General features: G+C 39.4%; 2 protein-coding genes across 2 annotated transcripts; both read left to right on the top strand.

Annotated features, from left to right (window-relative positions):
- The first annotated feature begins 2,612 nt into the window (after nucleotides 1–2,612).
- MED31 (mediator complex subunit 31) lies at nucleotides 2,613–17,664 on the top strand. Its single transcript, XM_080275500.1, has 4 exons — nucleotides 2,613–2,817; nucleotides 11,919–12,056; nucleotides 14,872–14,968; nucleotides 17,391–17,664. The coding sequence occupies exons 1-4, from the start codon at nucleotides 2,766–2,768 to the stop codon at nucleotides 17,662–17,664; spliced, it is 561 nt and encodes a 186-aa protein (XP_080131626.1). The 5' UTR covers nucleotides 2,613–2,765.
- A 99-nt stretch (nucleotides 17,665–17,763) lies between these two features.
- LOC145403819 (sentrin-specific protease 8-like) lies at nucleotides 17,764–18,834 on the top strand. Its single transcript, XM_080275499.1, has one exon. It carries the CDS (start codon nucleotides 17,764–17,766, stop codon nucleotides 18,391–18,393), a length of 630 nt encoding a protein of 209 aa, XP_080131625.1. The 3' UTR covers nucleotides 18,394–18,834.
- Nucleotides 18,835–22,406: the final 3,572 nt, after the last annotated feature.

The following is a 22,406-nucleotide window of genomic DNA, read 5'->3' as shown; positions in this document are numbered from 1 at the left end:
AACTTAATCATTTATTTCTTGACCCATGGCCCACCCTTCCACCAAATTTCGTTAAAATTCATTGAGAACTTTTGGAGATATCGTCTGGACAAACAGACAGACAGACAAACAGGTGAATACATAACCTTCTCTACCTTCGTTTGCGGAGGTAATTAAATTAATCACAGGGTTTCCTAGCATGATTTTGGGACTTTCCTGAGAAAGACCTAATTTTGCCGTTCTGTCAGCCTAAGACAAGGTTAGTATAATGGACTGTGGTTTGATATGTTGAAAAAACACTCTGTTTCTTGTGATTAAGCCAAATAATGTGAAAAATATAAAGGAGGAGGTTTGTGCATTGGGATCCTTGCCGTGTTTTCGATTCCTCCCTGGAAGGAAGCCCTAATTTTGCTGTTCAATTACTTTGAAAAAGTTATAATGAAGGACAGTGACTTGAAATGCTGAAGAGCTGGCTCTTCTTTGTGACTTAGCTATATAAGTCGAAAGTATAAAGGAAACTAGCCCGCAGGGATGGCGTATAGGTAGTACGCACCGAACGCTATAACGAGAAGGGGGTCTCCGCAGAGAGCGTGTGACTCACGGTCGCCATATTGAAACACCCGCAATCGTCGCCTCCACTGTCCTGAACTTGCTTTCTCTGTCTCGATGTCATGTGTATCACAATACAAAAACAAACTACATATAGATTATGATTTTTTCTGCCTAGCTATACAAATTATATGGAGTACATTTAGCCAAAAGTATTAATAAAATAACGTCATAGGTTGCTGCATGCAGAACATACTTTTTTTTTTTTTTTCATTTTTCTTTATGACGTCCTTAACCTAATGTCTGTTTAACTATGATAGTAATGATAAAACTGAGGTCGATGGAAGGAGCACATTTTTTAAAGTAAATTATATTAGCACATTATATCCAGTGAAAAAAGTGTAATTATCTACCAGTTATTAACAGTACTACCTACCCATATCTATATAAGGTACATAAACATGCTTCCATAATTATTTCATACTGATTTTCAAATCCAATCAACCCAGCCAGATGCTTTCTTACATTAGTACCAACAGCTTTCTCTGTGATTGATTTCTTTGTGATGTACCCTAACAATACTGTAGCAATGTGATACCAGTTTTATTAATTTGTGAACATGTGTCCTTAATGGAGATGTCAAACATATGGGTGTTTAGAGCCTTAGACAGTCAAATATACTGAGTGAGATGCGTAACAGTTGTGGAATTAACTTGTGGCATAGGCTGATGATGTTTTATGAATTTTTTTCTTTTGAAAAATATGAAAGCGTTTCTGTTTCAAGACTGATTTTAACTGCACTCACTTGCATTGAGGAGGCCTCCCCTGCCTCTGTCAAAAAACGTGCTCAGTAACTATTGCCTTATGTTCATACTTCTTGACAAAGCGTTAAAATCATTGGTAATTCTTTATCAAACGGGCGCGGCAATACCACTTCAAACAGACTCATGGTCTCAAGTAATTCTGATACATATGCACCACAGATAGTTAAATGTTGAATTTTGACAGCAAGAAGTGACAGGAAAGACAAATATACCTGTTTTGGGGTACTTAAAGTTCGCTCCTGGACGCGTCGGTGTATCCCGTGTCAAAGCTATGGGAAACAATGATTTAACCAAACCTAACCTAACCAAACCAAACCTAACCTAACCAAACCAAACCTAACCTAATCCAACCTAACATCACCTCACTTACGTTTGACAACCAGCATTCAAATTTAAAAAAATGCGCGTTAGGAACGGTAAATATGGCCGGCTACTAGTAGACGTCGGCAGAATATTTCCGCATTCTAAATACTCATTTATAGCTTTAAGAGGAAAGTTTATAAAAATGCCCAGTATCTGTGGCATTCCAGGAAGAAGTAAACAGTGAACTACTCATTTCAACAAATATAGAAAGGCTACGACCAATTGGTAAACAAATGATATACTTTTTTTTATAAATAAAAATTACTGACATTGAAACACTGAGCTCTAAAACTATATTACTCTCTCTGAACACCTGTTATTTGCACCTAGGACCTTTTTTATATGCGATGCGAATATCCCGCATGTTGCACGAATTTAAATGTGCCTTGTGTTTATCAGCAAACTTAAAATTAGCAACAAAATATACTTCTCACCGGTGAAATGTAATGTCATCTCTCCTCGATGAATTCCTGTCCCCATTTTTGCATCCGTAAGCTGCACAATGGGCCATGGCACTAAGTATTCTGGACTCCTCGGCTGATTTCAAAGGGCGCGGGTGTCAGGCGAGAACATGGTTGCCACTTTTTTGTTTATTTGCCAGGAATCTTGTGAAAGGAATCGAGATGTGTTCAGTCTTTGCACAATCTGAATCTACAAACCTGTGTACAAAGACGATCAGATTCTCCTTTTTCAGATTTTCGGTCAACGTCGTGTAAAAAGTTTATGAATGGTAAATATTCTCCTTTTTCAGAGTAAAGAGCAAATACTTTTGGAGACTCGCAGTTTATATGAAATTCTTCGCTACTTTTGAGTATGACTGTAATGGTATGATCTTAATATTGAGTTGGCATGGCGTGTAAAAAATGTGATAAACTGTCGATGAGGGCAAATGTGGATTCATGGCCGGTAGGGGTAAGTTGTTTACACCGCTGCTGCCGTGAGAAGTGCAAGACGGACCTGCTTCACTGACCCTGTGGTAGTGAATTTCACACCCCAACAGTGTGTCTGCTGACTCTAGTGGTGTAGACTAACCCCTTTTAACTCGCTCCAATGCGTAGAATGAGCAGGAAAGCATCATGCGCTTATCACGCAATGAATGAAGGTGGGTTACCGCGAAGCAAACGGCAGGTTGGCCTAGATGTAAGTGCCAAAGGGTTGAGAATATACGGTACTTACTGAACACCAGTTCTACCTAAAGTAAGATTTGGTATGCAGTAGCTTGCCTGGAGGGGTGTATTATTAGTTTTCAGAATATAACACTTTTTACGTTTTGATTAGGGTGGTAACCTTATAACCTAACCATACGTGCTCCCTACGTGTCAGCAAGTGGGTTGGTGGAGGGTTAGTGCCCCTCCCCGTAAAACAGATAACTCAAAGTCAAATGGACACCCCTTATGGGATTATGGCGTCTGGCAGTAGTAGTAGTAGACATTTTGATTGCCCCACAAAATGGGTAGCTGATTGTTTATAAGCCTATTCCCACCAGTTGTGGCCAGATTAAAAAAAAATAATAATAAGGCCACCAAATTACTGTAGTTCTGTACACTGTAGAAGTCATTAAACTGTAGGACTAGATGCAGTTTTTCAGTTTCATGAATTTTCTTAAAACCTAGTTACCAGATTCCTTAAGAATTCAAAAATTGTGACATTGAGCATACCAGAAGGCCTAAGTATGACCCATCATAGTATTTAGAACCTGCTATGTATAAGGGACTTTATGTTACCTAGTAAAGAAGAGGTTATATCCTGCTGTAGCTTAGGTGCATCCTTGGAGTGTCTCAACTATCCATCGGAAAGTAGGTGAGATTATCATTGCCAAAAGATTGAATACCCTGCCATGAAGCTGCTACAACAGCTAAGTAGTTGGAGATGATTTGTAGGTAATTGTAAACCTTTACACCAGAATTTGTTAGGTAAACATTGTCATTTTCATAAGGTTTAGTGTGATGCATTTCATTCTGACTTCCAGTTCCGGTGGAATACACTGCTGTATATACTGTACCTGTATATATACTGAATATAGATAGATAGATAGATAAATTTTTCAAGGCAAACAGCATATACAGTTTTCTGTTTTTACTGTAGGTTTATTCCATCAATAACAACTTTTTCCTGTACCATTTCCTCCAGAAATCATTATTAACAGAGATACATTAGGTAGGCTACTCAGGGCTTTAAGGGTGAAATTAAGTTAGGTTCAGTCTAGTTTGGCTAAGTGATGTTAGAACAATGCTTAAAATCACTAGGTTAGTTATTTTAATTTTATTTTTGTGGCAAGTGGTTTCGGTACATGAGATTAAGTTTATTTTTTTCAGGGGGGGGGGGGATCTGGCAAAGCCCTCAGTTAGGATATATGTTGTTATGGTTGAATTTTGTTTCTTCTTTTTATTAGTTTGGTATAGTCATTTTTAGTTCAAAATGCACTGCATATACCTCACCCAAAATCCCATATTCCTATGGGTCCCCCTGTTTGTAGGGGGAGTGGAGGGAGGAGGAAAAACAGGGTAACAGGGCATTTATGCAAGAAATAAGGGTCAAAATAAAATAAACCATATGAAGAAAAACTTCCACAAGTCTTGTGTTTGTGTGAAAGTAAAAATTTTTCAAGATACAATATTAATCTTCCCTAATTTTGTCTTTACAAAGAGCTGGTATCACACCCTCTGTGTGAAATACAGTTTCCAGTATAATCACAAATATTCTATGGAATTAGAGTTGGATTGTGACTGATGAATATGGAAGAAAAGTTGGCTAAAATAATAGGCATTATAATGTAGGCCATTTGATTTTTCCCGGCATGAGTTTGGTGTAAGGGTAAAGAATAATGGTGTCTGTGTCTGTATCTTTTCTCCATTTATTAACATTTTTTCTTCAGTAACCCCTAATTACACTTTTGTTACAGGCTAATAATAATATTAGTATTTTAGATGGCCAAAACTGTAACCATGTCCTGTGACCTTTACCTGAAGCCTGTTGTTCTCAAAGTACAGTATTTCGTCCCTGCTTGACACCCTTCCTCCAAGTTTGCTTCTGAGTGAATAAAAGGTGTTTATGTAGACCTTGCCCCTATGGCTTAGTTGTAGAATTAAGTAGTAAATGTGACCTAACCACATTACAATCTTGCTGTGGGTTTAAGGGACAAGGCTGCAGCTACTGCACATTATACAGTATTTCAGATTGGTATGGTAATCCCATAGTAATATAACGACATCTATCCAGTGCATGCAACATTTAGTAAAGTAATTGAGCTTAGTCACAGAAAGCATTATAGTATCTAGTAACCAGACTTCTAGCTATGGCATGTTACCATAGGTGGAATATATTAGACTAGTAGCCTACTTTGTCATTGTTGATATTCGCATATCCTTTAAGTTCTCTCCAAAGATGTAGACAGATCCAACTTTACTGAGTCCTAGTAAAAATAGGAGAGCTTTGAATAAGAACCAAAACTTGCAGTTACTGTATGGTATAAAGTACAATTGCTTGCCTTTGCTGTGACTTAAAAATTGGAGTACTGGTGAATGATGTAGGTGGCTGTGAAGAGAGATACTGGTTATAGCAGTGACATTAATGAAACTGGCATGTTCATAGTCCAGCCAGCAGAGCAAGGCATATTGTGTGTAACTCTTGTTCATTACCAGTAGCTACGTAACGTATTGTTTGTGTACACTAACCTGGATCTAAAATGAAAACTGGTGTAGCTGTACAGTATCTAATGCTTGGAACTCCATGAACACACTGGTAGTCACTCATTACCATGTTCCAAACTAGTTATAGCAATCATATGAAAGCATAACTTTGTGCACCCCAAGTGAGTGTGGAAAATTAAAAAGGCAGAATGAAATGTTCACAATCTCCTAGCCACCTGATACCTAGTCCTTCCACTGTTCCCTTCGTGCACTAATTTCCTTTTTCCAGATTGCTTTCACTAGTCTCCAGTACAGTATTAATCATGAGCTGCCAGTAGTTTCATGGTTGTTAAACCTTCTAAATGCAGTGCTTGCATTTCTACAAGGGACCTCTGTAGTCAGGAGCAGAATCAGATAAGTGATTGGTGTTACATCAGGGGTACTGACTGATGTTACGTACGAGGCTGTTTGTAATGTCAGATGTGCCATAATCGAGAAACAAAGATGGATTTTTTTTTATAGCACCCTAGGAGATTCTTCACAGAGCCTCATCGTAAAACTAATGTGAGGCGCTCCTCATGTACGAGTAGTGTGGTGGCTAGTGGTAAATGTGAGGAATTGACTGGTGCCACATATAGAAAGCTGGCTGGTGTTATCATATAGAAAGCTGGCTGGTGTTATTTATAGGGAACTGACTGGCTGTTCTGTGTAGGGAGCTGGCTGGTGTTATGCATAGGGAACTGACTGGTGTTATATATAGGGAACTGGCTGGTGTTATATATAGGGAACTGGCTGGTGTTATATATAGGAAACTGACTGGTGTTATACTGTATATATAGGGAACTGGCTGGTGTTATATATATAGGGAACTGACTGGTGTTATACAGTATATAGGGAGCTAGCTGGAGTTAAGTATAGGCTAGGGAGCTTGCTGGCGTTACATATAGGGAACTGGCTGGTGTTAACATCATACATTAGAAGGCACTTCAGTGTAAGCAAGTGTTACAGCCATGGGCATGAAATTTTAATGCAAAAGATTCCAAGTATGTGTGTTTCATACTCCTTTTTCCTCTCAGTGAATTCTGTAGTTGCAGTTCATACTAGTGAATGTTTAGTATGTTACAGAACTCTCATCTCCTTTCAGTTGGTACATTATCTTGTCATTTGATTTGAATTTTCACCTTCACTTTACCAAGTGTTCCTGTTCAGCAATTTTGTGATCATAGCTGGGCTATGATTGTCATGTTTGGCAGGTCTGACATTGTCATAACTTTCTACTGGGTGCAGTTATATGTGGACATTAAGCAATGTCAATGTGCCTAAGAAGTGTAACCGTAAAGCTGAGATCTCTCCAGCCACAGTAAACAGTGTATCTGAGGTCCAAGATTGTGTCACAAGGAAACATCATCACTAGCTAGTGTGATTAAGTTAAGAACCAGCAATTTTGAGTGATGGATGATGATACAAGCCTTCTTGAAGTTGTTTGTACAGTACAGTATATGGTATGCTTGAGAGAGGTGCCTAAATGTTATGTTGTTGAATATTAATTCCAATGCGTGTTAACTTTTCAGGGATAGAGGTGAAGTAGCTAATATGACTAATTCTGTAATGCCTGTATGTTGTAAAAAGTGGGTAAAAAGAACAGGAGCTGGGGATGGGGTGTTTCCCCTCCTTATGTTGGAGTAGTAATATGGCCACCTCAGTGCCCTATCATTATGCCACAAGTAACTTCATGGCCATATAATGAAGGTTGGATGTATAATGTCAGTGGGATTTCCTTTCTCTTTTGAACCATATTCTGAAAATGATCAGAGTCATTTCACCCCATCTTTAACTCAGAGGAAAGCAGAATTGGGAGGATTATGACTACAGTTATGATTAATTCAGCTTTCTTAGGTTACTATAAAAGAAGAAGTTGAATTACAATACTGTACCTGTTCAGTATAGGTTACTGTATGTAGCTGGAACTTGAAATGATATGTAAATTGATGATCCTTTCCCCATCCCCTGTTTTGTTTTCACCACATGTTATCTTTAATTCCATGTACTCTGTGCTTGCTTTCCTTTCTCCTAACCAATAAAGTCCATTTCTATGAAGTAGCATATTGCCCAGCATGCTTATTGTGAAAATTACTGGTACTGTACTCTGTCTTTAATTTTTTATGCATTGATGTATGAATATTGTGTGCCAGTCTAGGAACAATGATTGATGCTGATTCCGTAAGCTCTTAAAGTTAGTGTTAGCAACCCCTTGCATGCTGAAACAGTCATTTGCAGTTGTTATTACTGTATAAACTTTATTTAGTGTGTAGGATTTGGCCTTGAATTGAGCACTGGTCATAGTTTGCTGTATGCAAAAGTTACATTGATGACTAAAACCTACAAAAATATCTGCAGATAAAGTTTTTTCTAATCATAATAGCCATTTAGTGATTGTTAACAGTTGATAATGCTATTAGCCTCAGGTAAAATCAGTTTGATTAATTATTCACACACTTCATCCACAGGTATAAAATCAACAGCGTGGTAAGTAAATTCACATAGTAAGTGAAGGTAATCAGACACAGTTTCATAATATTCTAGTTATCCGTAAGTTCCCTTCCACGTGGAATACCTCAAGGAAGTGCACAAGATAAAATTATTCTTTTCCTCATGGGCCTTTTTCAGTCATGTTTTAAATCAGATATGCTTAACACAAGAAAAATGGGATTTTACTCATACACTGTACTGTACAGAACTGCACTGGGATACTTGAAAGTTTATATTGTGTAGTTGTTTACTGTAAATCCAGATACTGGGTATGTAGATAAGGGTTAAGTTAAAGGTGTGATAGCTAGATTATGGAAGGGAGAAAGTTCAGATGCTTGTGTACATTTGGGGGGCACATGAAAGAGAGACATTATCTAGCCCACACACAAACACAAGTACTGAGTCATTTCTGGATGACAGTTAAAGCTGGGAGAGTAACCAAGGTAGAAGTACTGCTCCACTCCTCCCATGATAACTCCTCAGGCGAAAATGAACCAGCACCCAGATTCACAGAGACTCACAGTGAATTCCCTCTCATAACTCGTATCTGTTTTTGCCGGAAAATTGAGGCATTAAAAGATTTATCTGTGCCTTTGCATGGTCCTTCCTGAGAGACAAAATTACAAGTAATAATTTTCCTTTTGTAACCAAGATTTATTTGTGCAGAGAGAACAAGTGACATGGGAAGATTCTGTGCTCTCCTTGTCCTTCATGTGGAAGGAAATGAGCTACGACAGGAATTGATCATAAACTTGTTTGCAAAACCAAGTCCAGTTGTTCTGTGCTTGGGCTAAGTGGTTGTCTTTGCTTCATGTGCTCGCAGCTGCTCACAAGTCTCTTAGTGGTATCAGTTAAATACGGACATCCTATAGTGTAATTCATTTTGAAAGTATGACAACATTCAAATAATAAAAGATAATATTTAGAAATGCAAGGTACCTTTTTATCTCCTATAAGGTTTCCCTGTGCTGAACAAAATACGTTGGTAGCCAGAACAAAATTCTAAAGTGCCACCCGTGTTTGGAAGTATTATTTGTTGAATATTTTGAATAAATGTTGGTGGTAGCCAGAATAATTGCAAAGTTCATTCATTGTTTGGACACCTGATAATTATTTTTAGAACATTATATATATATATATATATATATATATATATATATGTATATATATACAGTATATATGTGTATGAAAGATTAATGCAGAAATAAATGTTGGTATGTGTAGAGTTGGGGAACCCAAATACATGTATTAAGTGTATTTATGCACTTGATAATTGACTAGATGCTGAAAAATATGAAGTACTGCTAATGCTACTGGGAGTAGGGAGTTATAATTTCAAAGGAAGTCAGAAATTATGTAATGCATTATCAGTCAGGGTTTTCATTCTGCCTACTGTGGATTAGTACAAAATGTTTTAGCAAACACTCACTAGTTATGAAAGTTTGTATAATAATATCGTAAGCTTACCACACATATTATGGGTTGTAGTAGTGTAATATTACTTTACCCTCCCAAGGTTTGGTTTTCTCTAGTATCTTATTCCAGCTACCACCAGATTATTTTGTTCAGCTGAAAGGGAGCCTAAGAGTGTGCCATCACTTTAACCTGTTAATTGTTCAGACATTTATTACTGGGGTTTTCCATCCCAGCTAAGACTGCATTTTATTTAGCCAAGATTAAATCCTAAGAGTCTGAGTGTTAACATTCAATTCATTTCTCACATGTTAGAGGTTAGATTATCACAGACTAGAATGAATGCCAGTACCGCAGCTAACGAATGCCAAAGTGACTGGCTATATGTATGGTGTCCCAGTATGCTCCCAGAGTTACTGAGTTACAGAGGGATGATTTCTTCTATGAATCCTCTGTTTAGCTAAGATGGTAGGAGGGGAAGATGCCAGTAGTGTGATACTTCCTTGCTGAGATTTACTCACTTACGTCATGAAGTATAACATAGCCAAAGTAACACGCAAGGAAGTAAAGTAGCACTTTTATTGCTTATGAGATAATGTATTGCACCTCCTCAGGGCCTACTGTCTCCTGTTGAATATCATGAGAATGGAGAGAGCCATCAGCCATGTTGCTTGTACAATACGGTATTACTGTACGTACTTTTAAGGGGACAGATTACCATATTTGTGGTAGATGGGGGCGCTCACCATCCACTCAATGTATTGCTGCTCTTGGGTGTCTGCCCTTTCCTCTCTTCCATCCTTCTTTCCTTCCATCCTCTTTTGTCTTTCTTTCCTCCATTCTTTTCTTGTCCTTCTGCCTACAGGTGACTTTACACTCCCTCTGCTGTCTTTCTTTCCTTCATTCTTTCCTTTTCCTTCTGCCTGTGGGTGACTCTACACTGAGTGACAGTGAGTAAATGGTTTCCTGTAACCAGGAAACTATTTACTACGCTGGGTGGTAACCATATTACCAAATTTTTGCACCTGGTGGTTTAGTGGGTAATTATTGCACTCTAGTCGGATTGAGCCGGTGAAGGTTTATATCCAAGGGATGGTTGGGGTTGATTGCTCATGTAATGCCACTCAGGGATGAGTGAGGCTGGTCACTCTCATCTTAAATGTCGAGACCAACTGCCTAGCCCCGGGAACCTACACTCCTCATGGGGCAATGTAGGATTGGATGATGGATGGATTACCACATTAGGGTCAGCTGCTCTCACAACCTCCTTTTTGCTCCGTGCCTAAGACAGGACCATCAATCTCTCCAGGTGATCCAGTAACTTTGGAAAATGTTGAAATTGGATTGCTATGGGATATTGAATGAAGAATGATTGCTTCAAATCAGAACTACAATAATCCAGTTTACTTGACCCTGTATCATGAGTCTTATTACTAGATAGCACAGGACAATAATGTTCAGTATAAGGGTATGTAGTCCTATAGCATTGCATTTTATTCAGATAATGCTTCATAAGTTCACTTGAACATCCTCGTAGCCATGTGATCTTGGGGATCGGGGGGAAAACAAAAAAATGCTTCCATGGTGGAAGTGGCATAAAATGTTGAACATCACATGGGGAAAATAAATTGGGGCCGGACCCATCCGGACTGTGGTTCTTATATGCCCTGCTTTATCTGACCAAAATTATAGTGTTACGTTATGCAGATTTTAACTGCAGCATATTTTAAGCATGCAAAGAACAGCATCTTAGCACAAAGGAAAGGCAGCAGCATAGTCTGACCTTTACAATTTCCAAAGATCTGAGAATAATGCTTTAGGAATTCTCATGTTATTGAAATGTTATTTTATGTATTTAAGGTTTGAAATTTTCTTATCATGATTGTTGATGGTGGCATCATTGTACATATTGTTTATAAAAATGTTATTGATAATGAGTAATTATTAAAAGCATGGTGAACTATTTCCAGAACTGAAGGTCACCTTGTATGTATAATAAATTGGTTTATCGTACAGTAATTCCTCATTTAGCATTCACTTATCACGTGTTGCATTATAAAGCTGTTAATCAACATAGCACTGCACATAAGCAGTCAGGATGTGAAGTTTAGCATCAGGGTAAACACTACTAAGAGTAGAATTTATCTTAATACAGTACTGTATATAAATCATTTCTCTAAATTGCTTATTTAATGCACACACTTGTACACCCAGTTACAACATTCCTTTTTTTTAACACATTGGCTGCCTTGAATATGATTTGTTAATACTGTGCTGTATTTCAGCAGATACCCCTTTTCAGTGGAACATAACCCCCCCTTGACCCCTGCCAGGGTGATTCATTTTGAGGTAGATTACCTCTCCTGTCATTATTATATAACCAATGTAAATTGTACCTCATGTGAGGCTTGCAGCTGGACCAGTGGTAACCTTCATTGTGCCTCGTATGAAGTCTGCAGCTCGGCAAGGGTTAAGCAGTTTTCACTCAACATGGTAGTGGTCAGAAACACAGTTTCAGTGTTAAGTGAGGAATTACAGTATGTCAGTCTGTTACTGACCAAGTATTCTCTTGATGTGTAGATGGTACATTAATCCATGATGTCATTATAAGCCACCACTGTTTTACTCCAAGTTGGTAGTGGGGGAAGGCGACGATGCAGCAGTGTGATGGGTTGCACTGTTGCAGGTGAGAGTGAGGATGCCCAGCGCCTTAGGTTCCAGATAGAGCTGGAGTTTGTCCAGTGTCTGGCCAACCCAAACTACCTCCTCTGTAAGTTACCTACCACTTGTTCTTACACTACAGTAGCTGGTTGGAGAACACACATCCTGTAGATGATACTTGAACACTGTATGGTATTTTAATTCATAGCAGGTGTACTGTATATGTTGTGGTTGTTGTAGCCCTTAATGTGGTTGTGATTGACAACACAGAACTCCGCCACTGCCCAGCCGAGCCAGGCAGCAGCTTCGAGTCAGGTAGGGCAAAGCAAGATGACTATGCTCTGTCCATTTTAACTTGGCCAAAAATTGCCATCTCCATCTTGAATACTGAGTTGTAACAAGGGATTAACCCATTCAGCCAGAGATGCCTAAATTTAATTTTATTCTTGCCATCTCCTGATGTTTATAATCAGCTTAACAGATACTTTTTGAATTGCAGGGGTTAGATGTAACCTTCATTAGCCCCAGCACTACTAGAGTTTGTACCTAATCTGATTGAAATTGTCTGGTACAGTAGTATCAAGAGTAATTTTCATTGTCATTGTGCTGAAGGGATAATTCTAGAATATGATTCTCATCAGGAAGAAGTTCCTTGGAAATATGTTGGGCATTAGAATATTCATAAGCTGCCTTTGAGCTTCATGAAAAATCTGGCAGATAACTGAAATCTTTGCCAAGTTAGGGTGGATGTGCTGTAGAATGTTCATGCATACTATAATTGTATTTGCTGTTCTTACACATTGTCCAAGCTGAGCGTGGTACATGAAAACTAAATCTCTCTTACCTAGACTGTCCAGGAGTGTGAGTTTTACAGGCTTTTACTGGAGATATCTTTTGTTTAGTTTTAGTGACCTACAGTTTATTGCTTTTTGAGGCTTTTAACCCTATTTTCTGTGGACTGCAGTAATTCAGAGATATGGTATTCACAAGGTAATCACCACAGTACTGTAATTGAATTTGACAGAGCATAATATATCCAGATATAAAATTTCAATATAAGAAGCTTTGATATCACTATTCTTATATTGAACAGGAATACATTCTAGTTACTTTGTGCATATATAAAGAACCGGTATAAATACAGTATACCAGTAGTATTATTTTCACATTGAGTATACAGTACATACCACTAAAGTTGTATGAAAACTGTATTAGCAGTAGCAAAGTGTACCATGTAACACTTGCAGTACAATATAAACTTTTTTTTTCTGGTATGAATCGGCATTCAGCGCCACATACCAGAAATCTGTGTGTTCCATACTGTGTTGTACAGTGGTAGAAGGGTGTGGATACTCATTTTGCTGGGTTTACTAAGTTATTAGCACATCAACAACTTTTGAGGTCCTTAGTATTGTACATTATTGTGGTGAAGTCATTAAACAGTTCAAGTAAAGCCAATACTAGTACTGTACAGTGGAGCCCCGTGTTTCGCGCCTAACTGGTTCCGTAAAAAGTACTGTACCATGAACCATGAAACCGCTAAAGTTGGCGCATTGATCCTACAGGAAATAGGCAGATTGGTTCTGGGTCCCATGCCAACTCCCCCCAAAACCCATGGGTCCCCTGCCATTTCCTCTTAAAACCCATTTATTGATCACACCAGAAAAGAAACTAGTATTAATACAAAGTACATAATAGGCAAGGAAACTCACTTGGAAGGTTGGAGTGAGGTGCTTAATGGAAGAGATGGGAGTGTAATTTCCGAGGCAGGTGGTGAGGCTGCTGCGCCTTTCCACCTCTGGCATCTCCACCCTCCTCTGCCTCTTCGCCCAACACATCCATCCTGTGTTGCATCTCTTCTGTCTGCTGCTCCTGCACAAATCCACAGAACTCCTCATCCTCAAGCAGGTTTTACATTCTTCTCGCTTCAAATGGAAGGGTTTTTGCTCAAAACCTGGTGTTTGGGAATATTTGCAAGCCACTGCTAACCATGAAACCGTGAACAATGATGTCGCTAAACTTGGGGCTCCGTTGTACTGTGTTATGTAAAAAAAAAAAAAAAAATCTAGAACAGGATTAAAGTTTAAGATGTATTTTTCTCATCTTGAACCCTGTTATATATTTTTTAGCAACTTCAGTGGAGACACAGTATACTTAGCACGTACTGTATATAATAATCAAATTGATATCTGTACTGTTAGATACAGTAGTGCTAGAATTGCGATTTAGCTGGCACTTGGTCTCTATTTCTTTTATATTTGATTTTTTTTTTTTTTTTTTTTTTTTTTTTTTTTAAAGAGTACTTAGGATGTACAGTATTTCAAACAGTGCTTAGATCCATTGTTTTGTTAGAAATTTTCATTCCTTATGTCATACATCTGCAATCTACCCTTTCCATTTTTGATAGCTTATTAGTGAGAGGAAGCAGGGCTGCTGGTTATGATGTGAGTTGGCTGCTTTCTTTTATAGTTATGGTTTGGAAGTAGCTCTTGTCCATATATGATATTAACACAACAGCACAGTCTATGCATGCTTGTCTTCAGCATTCCCAACACTGCACTGGTAACATTTGTTGATCATCATAATAGTAAGCTACATTGATTTTATTTATTTATTTATTTTTATTTTTTTCATCCTGAATGCTCCTAAAATATGCAAGTTTTCACTTTTATCCTCTGCTTTGCAAGACATGATTTTTAATAGCTTTGAAATAAGAAAGTAGTGTTCACTGAAAATAATCCTTTACTGATATAATTTTAAATTAGAAGTGTGTGGGATGTATTGTAAGTGCCCTTAGCAATTTTACCCGGAGGATATGAGTGTGACTGAGTGTTGCAGGAGTGTGTTAAAATCTTGGTATTTTCAATAGGACAGTAAGGTAATGATGTAACTGTGTAGGTAACTTGTTGCCTCTGTGCCTGCAGTTCTGGCCCAGCGTGGGTACTTCAAGGAGCAAACCTTCATCAACTACTTGAAGTATTTGCAGTACTGGAAGGAGCCAGAGTATGCCAAGTATTTGAAGTAAGTGTTCCAGAGAGGTGACTTAGTGGTAATGGGGATCACATCCCAGGTTATTCTAAAACCTTGATTTGCTGTTTTGTAGTAGTATTGGGGGAGGTGGGGAAAAGGGTTGTGTTAAATTGGGATGAAATGTATTGGTTAAAAAATTTACAATACTTACATTCTCACCATCATTATCATGAGCATCTTAATCATCCTCATTTCAAATACCTTGCTGCCTACTGGGAACCCTTTTGCAGGTTGCTTTTTTTTTCACCTCTCTCTCTCTCTCTCTCTCTCTCTCTCTCTCTCCAGTGTACTGTACTGCTCCACTATCCTCTTCCATACCACAAAATCTTCCAACATTAACCATCAATCTCACTTTGAGCGACTTGCATCAAAATCCTACCTTTGCATTTCTCTGTCTGGTGTATTCTCAGTGTTTTGTTTCTATTTAAATTTCAGTTAAAAGCTCCTCATTCAGTTTCTTCATTGCACACCCCACCTTGCCACAGTACTATCTGTTTCATCATTCACCACTCCATTCTAATCTCCCAATACAATTATTATTATTATTATTATTTTTTAATTCCTGTACTCATTCACCAGATTGCAAAACAGTTCATTCTCTTCCATTTCTCTCCCTTCTGTATTATTCACTGGGGCAAATACCCATAAGAAGGTATAGCCATCTTTTCCTTATGTGCACTCTTCTTTCATCCTCTCTGGCATTAACAAAACTACACACTTTCTCCCTACCCATATATTCAAATATTCAGACCCAACCTTACCAGCCAACCATTATTTCCACCCCCCACACACAAGTCTTTTCCCTGCATCCAAACCCATGCACCAGGTAGATGCATTTTTGCATCCAACTTTGTACTTCCATTCATTCATAAAACTATCCTCCTCCTCCTCTTTGTCATTCAGTGTATGTATATCAAAAGCAAGTATGCATCAGTTCTCACTGACTCCTTGCAAACTGTTCCCTGAACTTTTTACCCTTTCTTACAGTGCTTGTTATTGTTTGCTGTTTCTCTCAATTATTTGGTCTTGAAGATACAGTATATTCATTTCCTGCATTTTCTTCCAAGGCTTTCTCTTTTACTCAGAAAGTCCTAATGTATATACTAAACATAGCAAAGCCTTACACTTCTGGCATTTTACTTGCATTGAAAGACAGTGGACAGATTGGAGAAACACATTATTATTGTGCTCCAGTTGGATTGAACCGATGCAGGTTTATATCCAAGGGGTGATTGGGGTTTATTGCTCATGCAATGCCACTCAGGGATGAGTGAGGCTGGTCACTCTCATCTTAAATGTCAGGACCATCTGCCTTGCCCCGGGCTGCTACGCTCCTCATGGGGCAACGTAGGATTTAATGATGATGGATGGTTGAATATTCTGTTCTTTTTATGATTGTTCTTTTTCTAGGAGAATGCTTTGATTGACTCAATCAGATACATTTACATGAAGCTACGGATTGTGGTGAATGTTTTTGGTGTATCCGATAGAGCCAGGATTCCGGGGGCTTGAATGATGAGTGAATGGAAGCCTGGCCCATTGGATTGGGCAAATTTGGGCTGTCTGGACATTGCTACTCCTCACCCTGCCCTAGGGTGGGAAAGGAAGTCCAGATGATGATGATGATGATGCTTTGATTTAAGCATTCACTGTGCCCATACTACACAGACAACACCACCCTTTGCACAGTCTCCAGATCTGCCCCACTGCCCTCCTACCCCAAATCTGCCCCACTGCCCTTCACCATCCTGGCCACCCTACCCATTTTCTGCCTTTGGGTTTTTTGTTGATCTCTTCAGAACAGTGATGCATTTTAATTAACATTGTTACCCCTTGTTGATTTGATTTATTGATAATAATAATAATAATAATAATAATAATAGAACCATGGAATTAAAGGTGTTCAAATCTTCTTTTTTGTCTTTCCAAGATTAATTGAGAAGTAGAAACTGTCAGTTAGTAAATGTTGATTGTAAGTACAATGCATTACAGTATGTTCACCCTGGAATTGCCTTGACCAGGAGAGAGTTATTCAAAAGATATTTTGTATGATATGAGTGGAAGACACTGGAGGTGGATGGTGTGTGTTGTTGCATTATTCAGAAAGGTACCTGTTGAAGTAATAGACTTGGCCTGAGGTTTGTAAAACTGCACGGGCTTACTCTAGGACTGAAAGAAATAAACAACCGTACCCTTGCACAAAGATAGGATAAGGAGAGATTATGCAAACTAGACTAGTTCATTTGTAGTGTTGAAATGTGATGTTATTAATGTCATATAGAATGTAGTCTGTGAAACTGGTGTAAGAAGCAAAAGTAAATACATGTAACTACTGGTTAAGTAAATGAGTGTGGAACTAATATGTGTACATTTTCATAACAAACAGGTTTGTAACAGTTGTATGTGTTGGCAGGTACCCCATGTGCCTGTACTTCCTGGACTTACTGCAACACGACAACTTCCGCAAGGAGATAGTCAATGGTCAGTGCTGTAAATTCATTGATGACCAGACAGTGCTTCATTGGCAACACTACACCCGTAAGCGCATGAAACTGTTGGACACTGGACACAACCAACAGGGCTCCCAGACACCAGTGTCCCAGTCTACGGCACCAACAGGAACACCCACACCAGTCCAGTTGCCTCAAGCCCTCATAAATGGACATGGCCAAGTTCAGAAGGTGTGAAGGTCAAGTCTAATGTACATAGCACAGTAATTCATCTCGTCATAGTGAGGCAAAGGAAGTTTGGCTGGCTAGTTTTGCTAGGTCAAAGTTTTCAGCAAGATGGGTGATAGAGTGATCCTTAGCTACCATGACTGTCTCATACATGAGTCAGACATGAGGCTGCTAGAAGGCCGTAACTGGTTCAATGATTCCCTTATCTCCTTCTGGTTTGAGCACCTTCAACATGATGTGTTTAGAGGAAATTCCAGGTTGTTGTTTGTGAGTCCAGAGGTTACTCAGTTGATAAAGATGGGTGATGCTAATGAGTTGCCAATCTTCCTTGACCCTCTCAATGCCAGATACAAGGACTACATTTTCCTGGCTGTCAATGACCACTCATCTCTCATTGCATCTGGAGGTAGTCATTGGAGCCTTCTGGTGTACAGTCGTTATGACAACAAGTGGTATCATTATGACTCCCAGCGTGGAGCTAATACTAGAGATGCCCGATGTCTCGTGCACAGGATCAATGGATACCTCAACAGGGATACACCTGCTGTGCTGACTGATGCTACATGCACCCAGCAGGACAACAGCTATGATTGTGGTGCCTTTGTAATGATCTATGCTCATCTGGCAGCCGAGCAGGCAGTCCAGAATAGCCCACTTGGCATATGTCACGTTGATCGCATGGAGGCTAACCGCATGAGGGACTTGATCAAGTCTTTGGTGTACCGTTTGAAACGCTGACCCCAGAATTGTGTGAGATGGGTCTTTTTACTGCCTTCTACTACCATACTGCCCATAAATTGTAGAGTAATTCAAGGGCTTCAGAGTGATGTGCTTGATGCCCTTAGGTGAAGCATTGTATGTGGTTTGTCAGGAGGTAATCACATTATTAACTTCATTTTGTATATGTATCCTTTATTTTTTTAAATATTGAATGGAAGAGCCTTTATTTCTGTTGTCTAAATTTGTAATGAGCTTTTTAGACTACTTAGCAAAAATGGAATAAAAGCTTCTTTGTGATTGAAGCTTCACTCACCTCAGGTTTCTGTACTACTATTCTGATAAATCTGCTAGAATATGTGAAAGCACATCAGTCAGCAGTAAATTATAAAGAACTGTTGTCGTGTCTTATAGTCCATTGATGATATTCATAACCATGTCACATTTCATTACCTCCAGATTACCTTTCTCCCTGCAAAAATTTGACATGTTGTCTTGCTGGTATTTTGGTTTCAGATTCCTAATGGGAGCCCCCACAAACTGAAAAAAAGATGCCACCGCTCGCCAGATAACTTAATGCAAAGTGCAAAAGTGGGGTCAACTTGAATTACCCTCTTTTATACAGTTGTTGTGTTGCTTTACTGAAAACAGGATATTTATTGATTTATCTACATGTAATACTGGAGAAAAATTGGCTTCTTTATCAAAATATAAGAGAAATGGAAGGTTGCATCCATCTCAGTTTAGGGACAGCTACATGCAAGTATTATGTTCCTGAGTATTGATCACTGTCATGTTTTTAGGTGGTGAATGTACATTTGTAAGGAAAAATGGTATATGGGTATAACAAAATTGTATCTTACATAACAAATTAAGGAAATATGGTACTCAAACAATCTAAGATCATATGAACCCTCGGAGCTCATATGGAGGCGCTTTTTCATGGGTAGCATGGCGTAGTTTGTGTGCCCACCGCCAGGGGCCCAGGGCGGCGCTGATGATGTGTATACACCACACCTGATACCAGCACCTTTGAAACCAGCCGATAAATCCGGAAAATATAGTGCCATGGTCAACTGCATAGCTAAAATATATGTGGAAAAATAGATTATAGCAGAAATGAGTCATTTTCTTAAAGCAAGAGGATTACCAAGCCTTTAAAAATTCAGGTCGCTGATCTCGGCCACGTAAGATTTTGGCCATACAATTCTTGCTGTTATTTAGTGTATAATGGATAGAATCATGTCAGGATTTGCCAAATGAAAGATTACAATCTTTGGAAACTGTATGATAAATTTTTCTAACAACCGAGATTCAAAACGCTTGCTAAAAATGTGCTGCATGCAAAAACACACAATAAGCTTTCATGGCTTTTAGTAATCTCTATGGAGACCTTTTCAGCGTAAATCTTGTTTAGAGCTTCAGTAAAATATCCAAGATGAAAATAATACTGGTATAATGCTTTATGCATGAGTAACAATCCTGATAGGAATTTTTTTAAAGGAAGGTACACCAACTCTGAGCAGGTAGTGACCCAATGCTATTTAGTGATCCGGCAAACACTGGCAACTTTCAGGAGTTTGTGGAGGCTCTAATTCAGTCTGAATTAACCTTGTCATGATGTACTCTTGATCAGAAAACTATCAGATGCACATGGTGCATGAAACAGTCTGACAGTCACACCACAGATGATGGAAACTGTTATATGCCTTTTGGTCCAAAATGTTTGTAACCTTGCTTTCATTATATTGCCATATAATCTCATGCTTCTGGCACATCCTGTCTTATCAACAGTAACCCGACCATCATAAAGTATTGTATTGTTTATGAAGGCTCCAGCATGCTTGCATGCATCGGCCTTGGTCACCTAATGGTGGCTCTTCATGCTGCTAGATCTCTGGCTGCCTCCCTATTTAGTCCTTTATCCCTGAGGTCACACTGACCTCGTCCCAGGTCTTTTTCAGTCTGCCTCTCACAACCCTACCCCGTAATGTTAACACTTCTCACTTTCTGCACCCAATTGTCATCCTCCATCATGCCCAGACCATCTCAATCTGCCCCTCCTCATCATAGCACCAATACACTCCAGCCCCATCCTTCCTCCTCTTTCATCATAAAGCTAGCCTCCTCAGGCCTCGCATTCAAAGATGCACTACACATCCATCTAATCAGTGGTATTTCTGTACATTTGAGCCTATGAATATCCTCTTCCTTTACTGCCCAGGTCTCACTGCCGTACATCATTACACTTTAACACATGCCACATACAAAGATTCCTTAGCATGGAGGCAGAGTCATCATTGTCAGGAGAGGCAACAGCTCCATGAACTTCCTCCAACCACTCCTTACCCTAGCCAGAGAGCTAGCTCCAGCCCCACCTTCAGCATATAACATGTCCCCTAAATAACAGGACTCTTCCATGCACTCAAGAGACTCAACAGCAAAATCAATCCTTTCATCATCATCGTCATCATCATCATTTGGACTTCTTTTCCCACCCTTGGGAAGGGTGAGGAGTAGCAATGTCCAGACAGCTCAAATTTGCCCAGTCCAATGGGCCACACCTCCATTCACTCATCATTCAAGCCCTCAGAATCCTGGGTCTATCAGATTCGCCACAAACATTCACCATGTTCTGTAGCTTGACATGATCATATCCGACAAAGTCAATCCAGATGCTGCCATTTTAAAGAGGGGTGCCAAAATCCCTGATCATGCACTTCTTACAACATTCATCCAGCCAGCTCGATCTCCTGTCAGTTCCCTAGCTTCACTGACTTCCAAACCTCTCTTCTCTTCAATCCTTTCACGCCTATCATTCTCTAAATGCTGTCCCTGACGCACTGCACACCTGATTTAACATTTAGCAGTCTACTTCTAATACCTGTACATCTCTTATGCACCCACTTATCACAAATATTGCACAAAATGGAGTTATTCCTTACATCCTTGTGGCAAGCTTTGCATGGCCACAGTAGGTCTGCATTAGCAGTAATGCCACCAACCCTAGATATCATCACGTTTTATCTGCAATTACTCTCAAACCCTTGTGCCCCATTCCTTCTCTCCATTTCCTAAATCTTTCCTCCACCTTCCTTGCATTCTGTGCATTGAACTCCAAGCCATCAACATACCTCATCTCCAGTGGGAGTTCATTTCTGAAACGTGAGAGAACTTCATGTACCACGACCAACTATAAGGAACTCAAGACTGTAGGGTTTAGAAAGTGTGCCTAGATGGTATGGTAATAGGGAGAGAATGGATATAAATAGCTTAGTAAAAAGGGTGTGAACAAGTGAGTTTGGTGGGAGGTGTGGTAAGCCAAGAAGAGGGCTAAATATGGTAAAGGACTGTGAAAAAAAAAGTTTTTATTCCAGTCAAGCCCCTGCTGTATAACAGGATCTAATTCACCGGGTCGGTCAGGATCACCTGATGGTCGTGATCGTCAGCTTTTACCCTCCCGGAAGGGAGCTGAGAGCTCATATAGTCCGATCTAAGGGCAAGGCTGTGACCTTCACACACGCACACACCCGTCCCCTTGCTCAAGGGGGACAGTAACCACCCACTTCGTCAGTGAAACTTTTCGCAACCTGAGCGAGGCGCGAACTCCCGTCTACCAGATGGCAAGCGAGAATGTTACCACTGCACCAGCGAGCTACTTTTGCTATTGGTGAAACTGGGAAAGTAGGACTGGTAAATGGCCAGTTCATTTTTTCTATGGACGTAGTAGTAGTAGTAGTTGTTCCCTAGGCAGTCTACAACATACACTCTTTGAGAGCTCTGTGGGAAAGCCCCGTCTCGGCCATGGCATTCCTAAGGGACTCGGGGCTGTTCAGCCAGACTCCCATGGAAGTTTAGTTGGATACTGTATCTGCTTAAGAGATTGTAAATAAACAAGAAAAACTGCTTGCAACCAAAAATTGAATGAGTCAAACCAAAAAATTAACAGAAACCAGGACTTGCAAGACCTTATTGTTACACGACTTTTCAGCCCCTATCCATCTCGGTTTTGCATTATTATTATGGTGACATTA

Source organism: Coenobita brevimanus, chromosome 61 (genome assembly GCF_032717465.1).
Source record: "Coenobita brevimanus isolate Jiangsu-jjx chromosome 61, ASM3271746v2, whole genome shotgun sequence".
Taxonomy (NCBI): Eukaryota; Metazoa; Arthropoda; class Malacostraca; order Decapoda; family Coenobitidae; genus Coenobita; species Coenobita brevimanus.
The sequence above is the reverse complement of the archived record's forward strand: the minus strand, read 5'-3'. Positions and strand labels throughout refer to the sequence as shown.

Excerpts from the sequence above, each read along its gene's own strand:
- MED31 (XM_080275500.1), top strand. The coding sequence starts at position 2,766 with ATGCGTAGAATGAGCAGGAAAGCATCATGCGCTTATCACGCAATGAAT. Across the intron at positions 2,818-11,918 it reads TTATCACGCAATGAATGAAG|TTGGTAGTGGGGGAAGGCGA; the intron begins GTGGGTTACCGC and ends TTTTACTCCAAG. Across the intron at positions 12,057-14,871 it reads CAACCCAAACTACCTCCTCT|TTCTGGCCCAGCGTGGGTAC; the intron begins GTAAGTTACCTA and ends CTGTGCCTGCAG.
- LOC145403819 (XM_080275499.1), top strand. The coding sequence starts at position 17,764 with ATGGGTGATAGAGTGATCCTTAGCTACCATGACTGTCTCATACATGAG.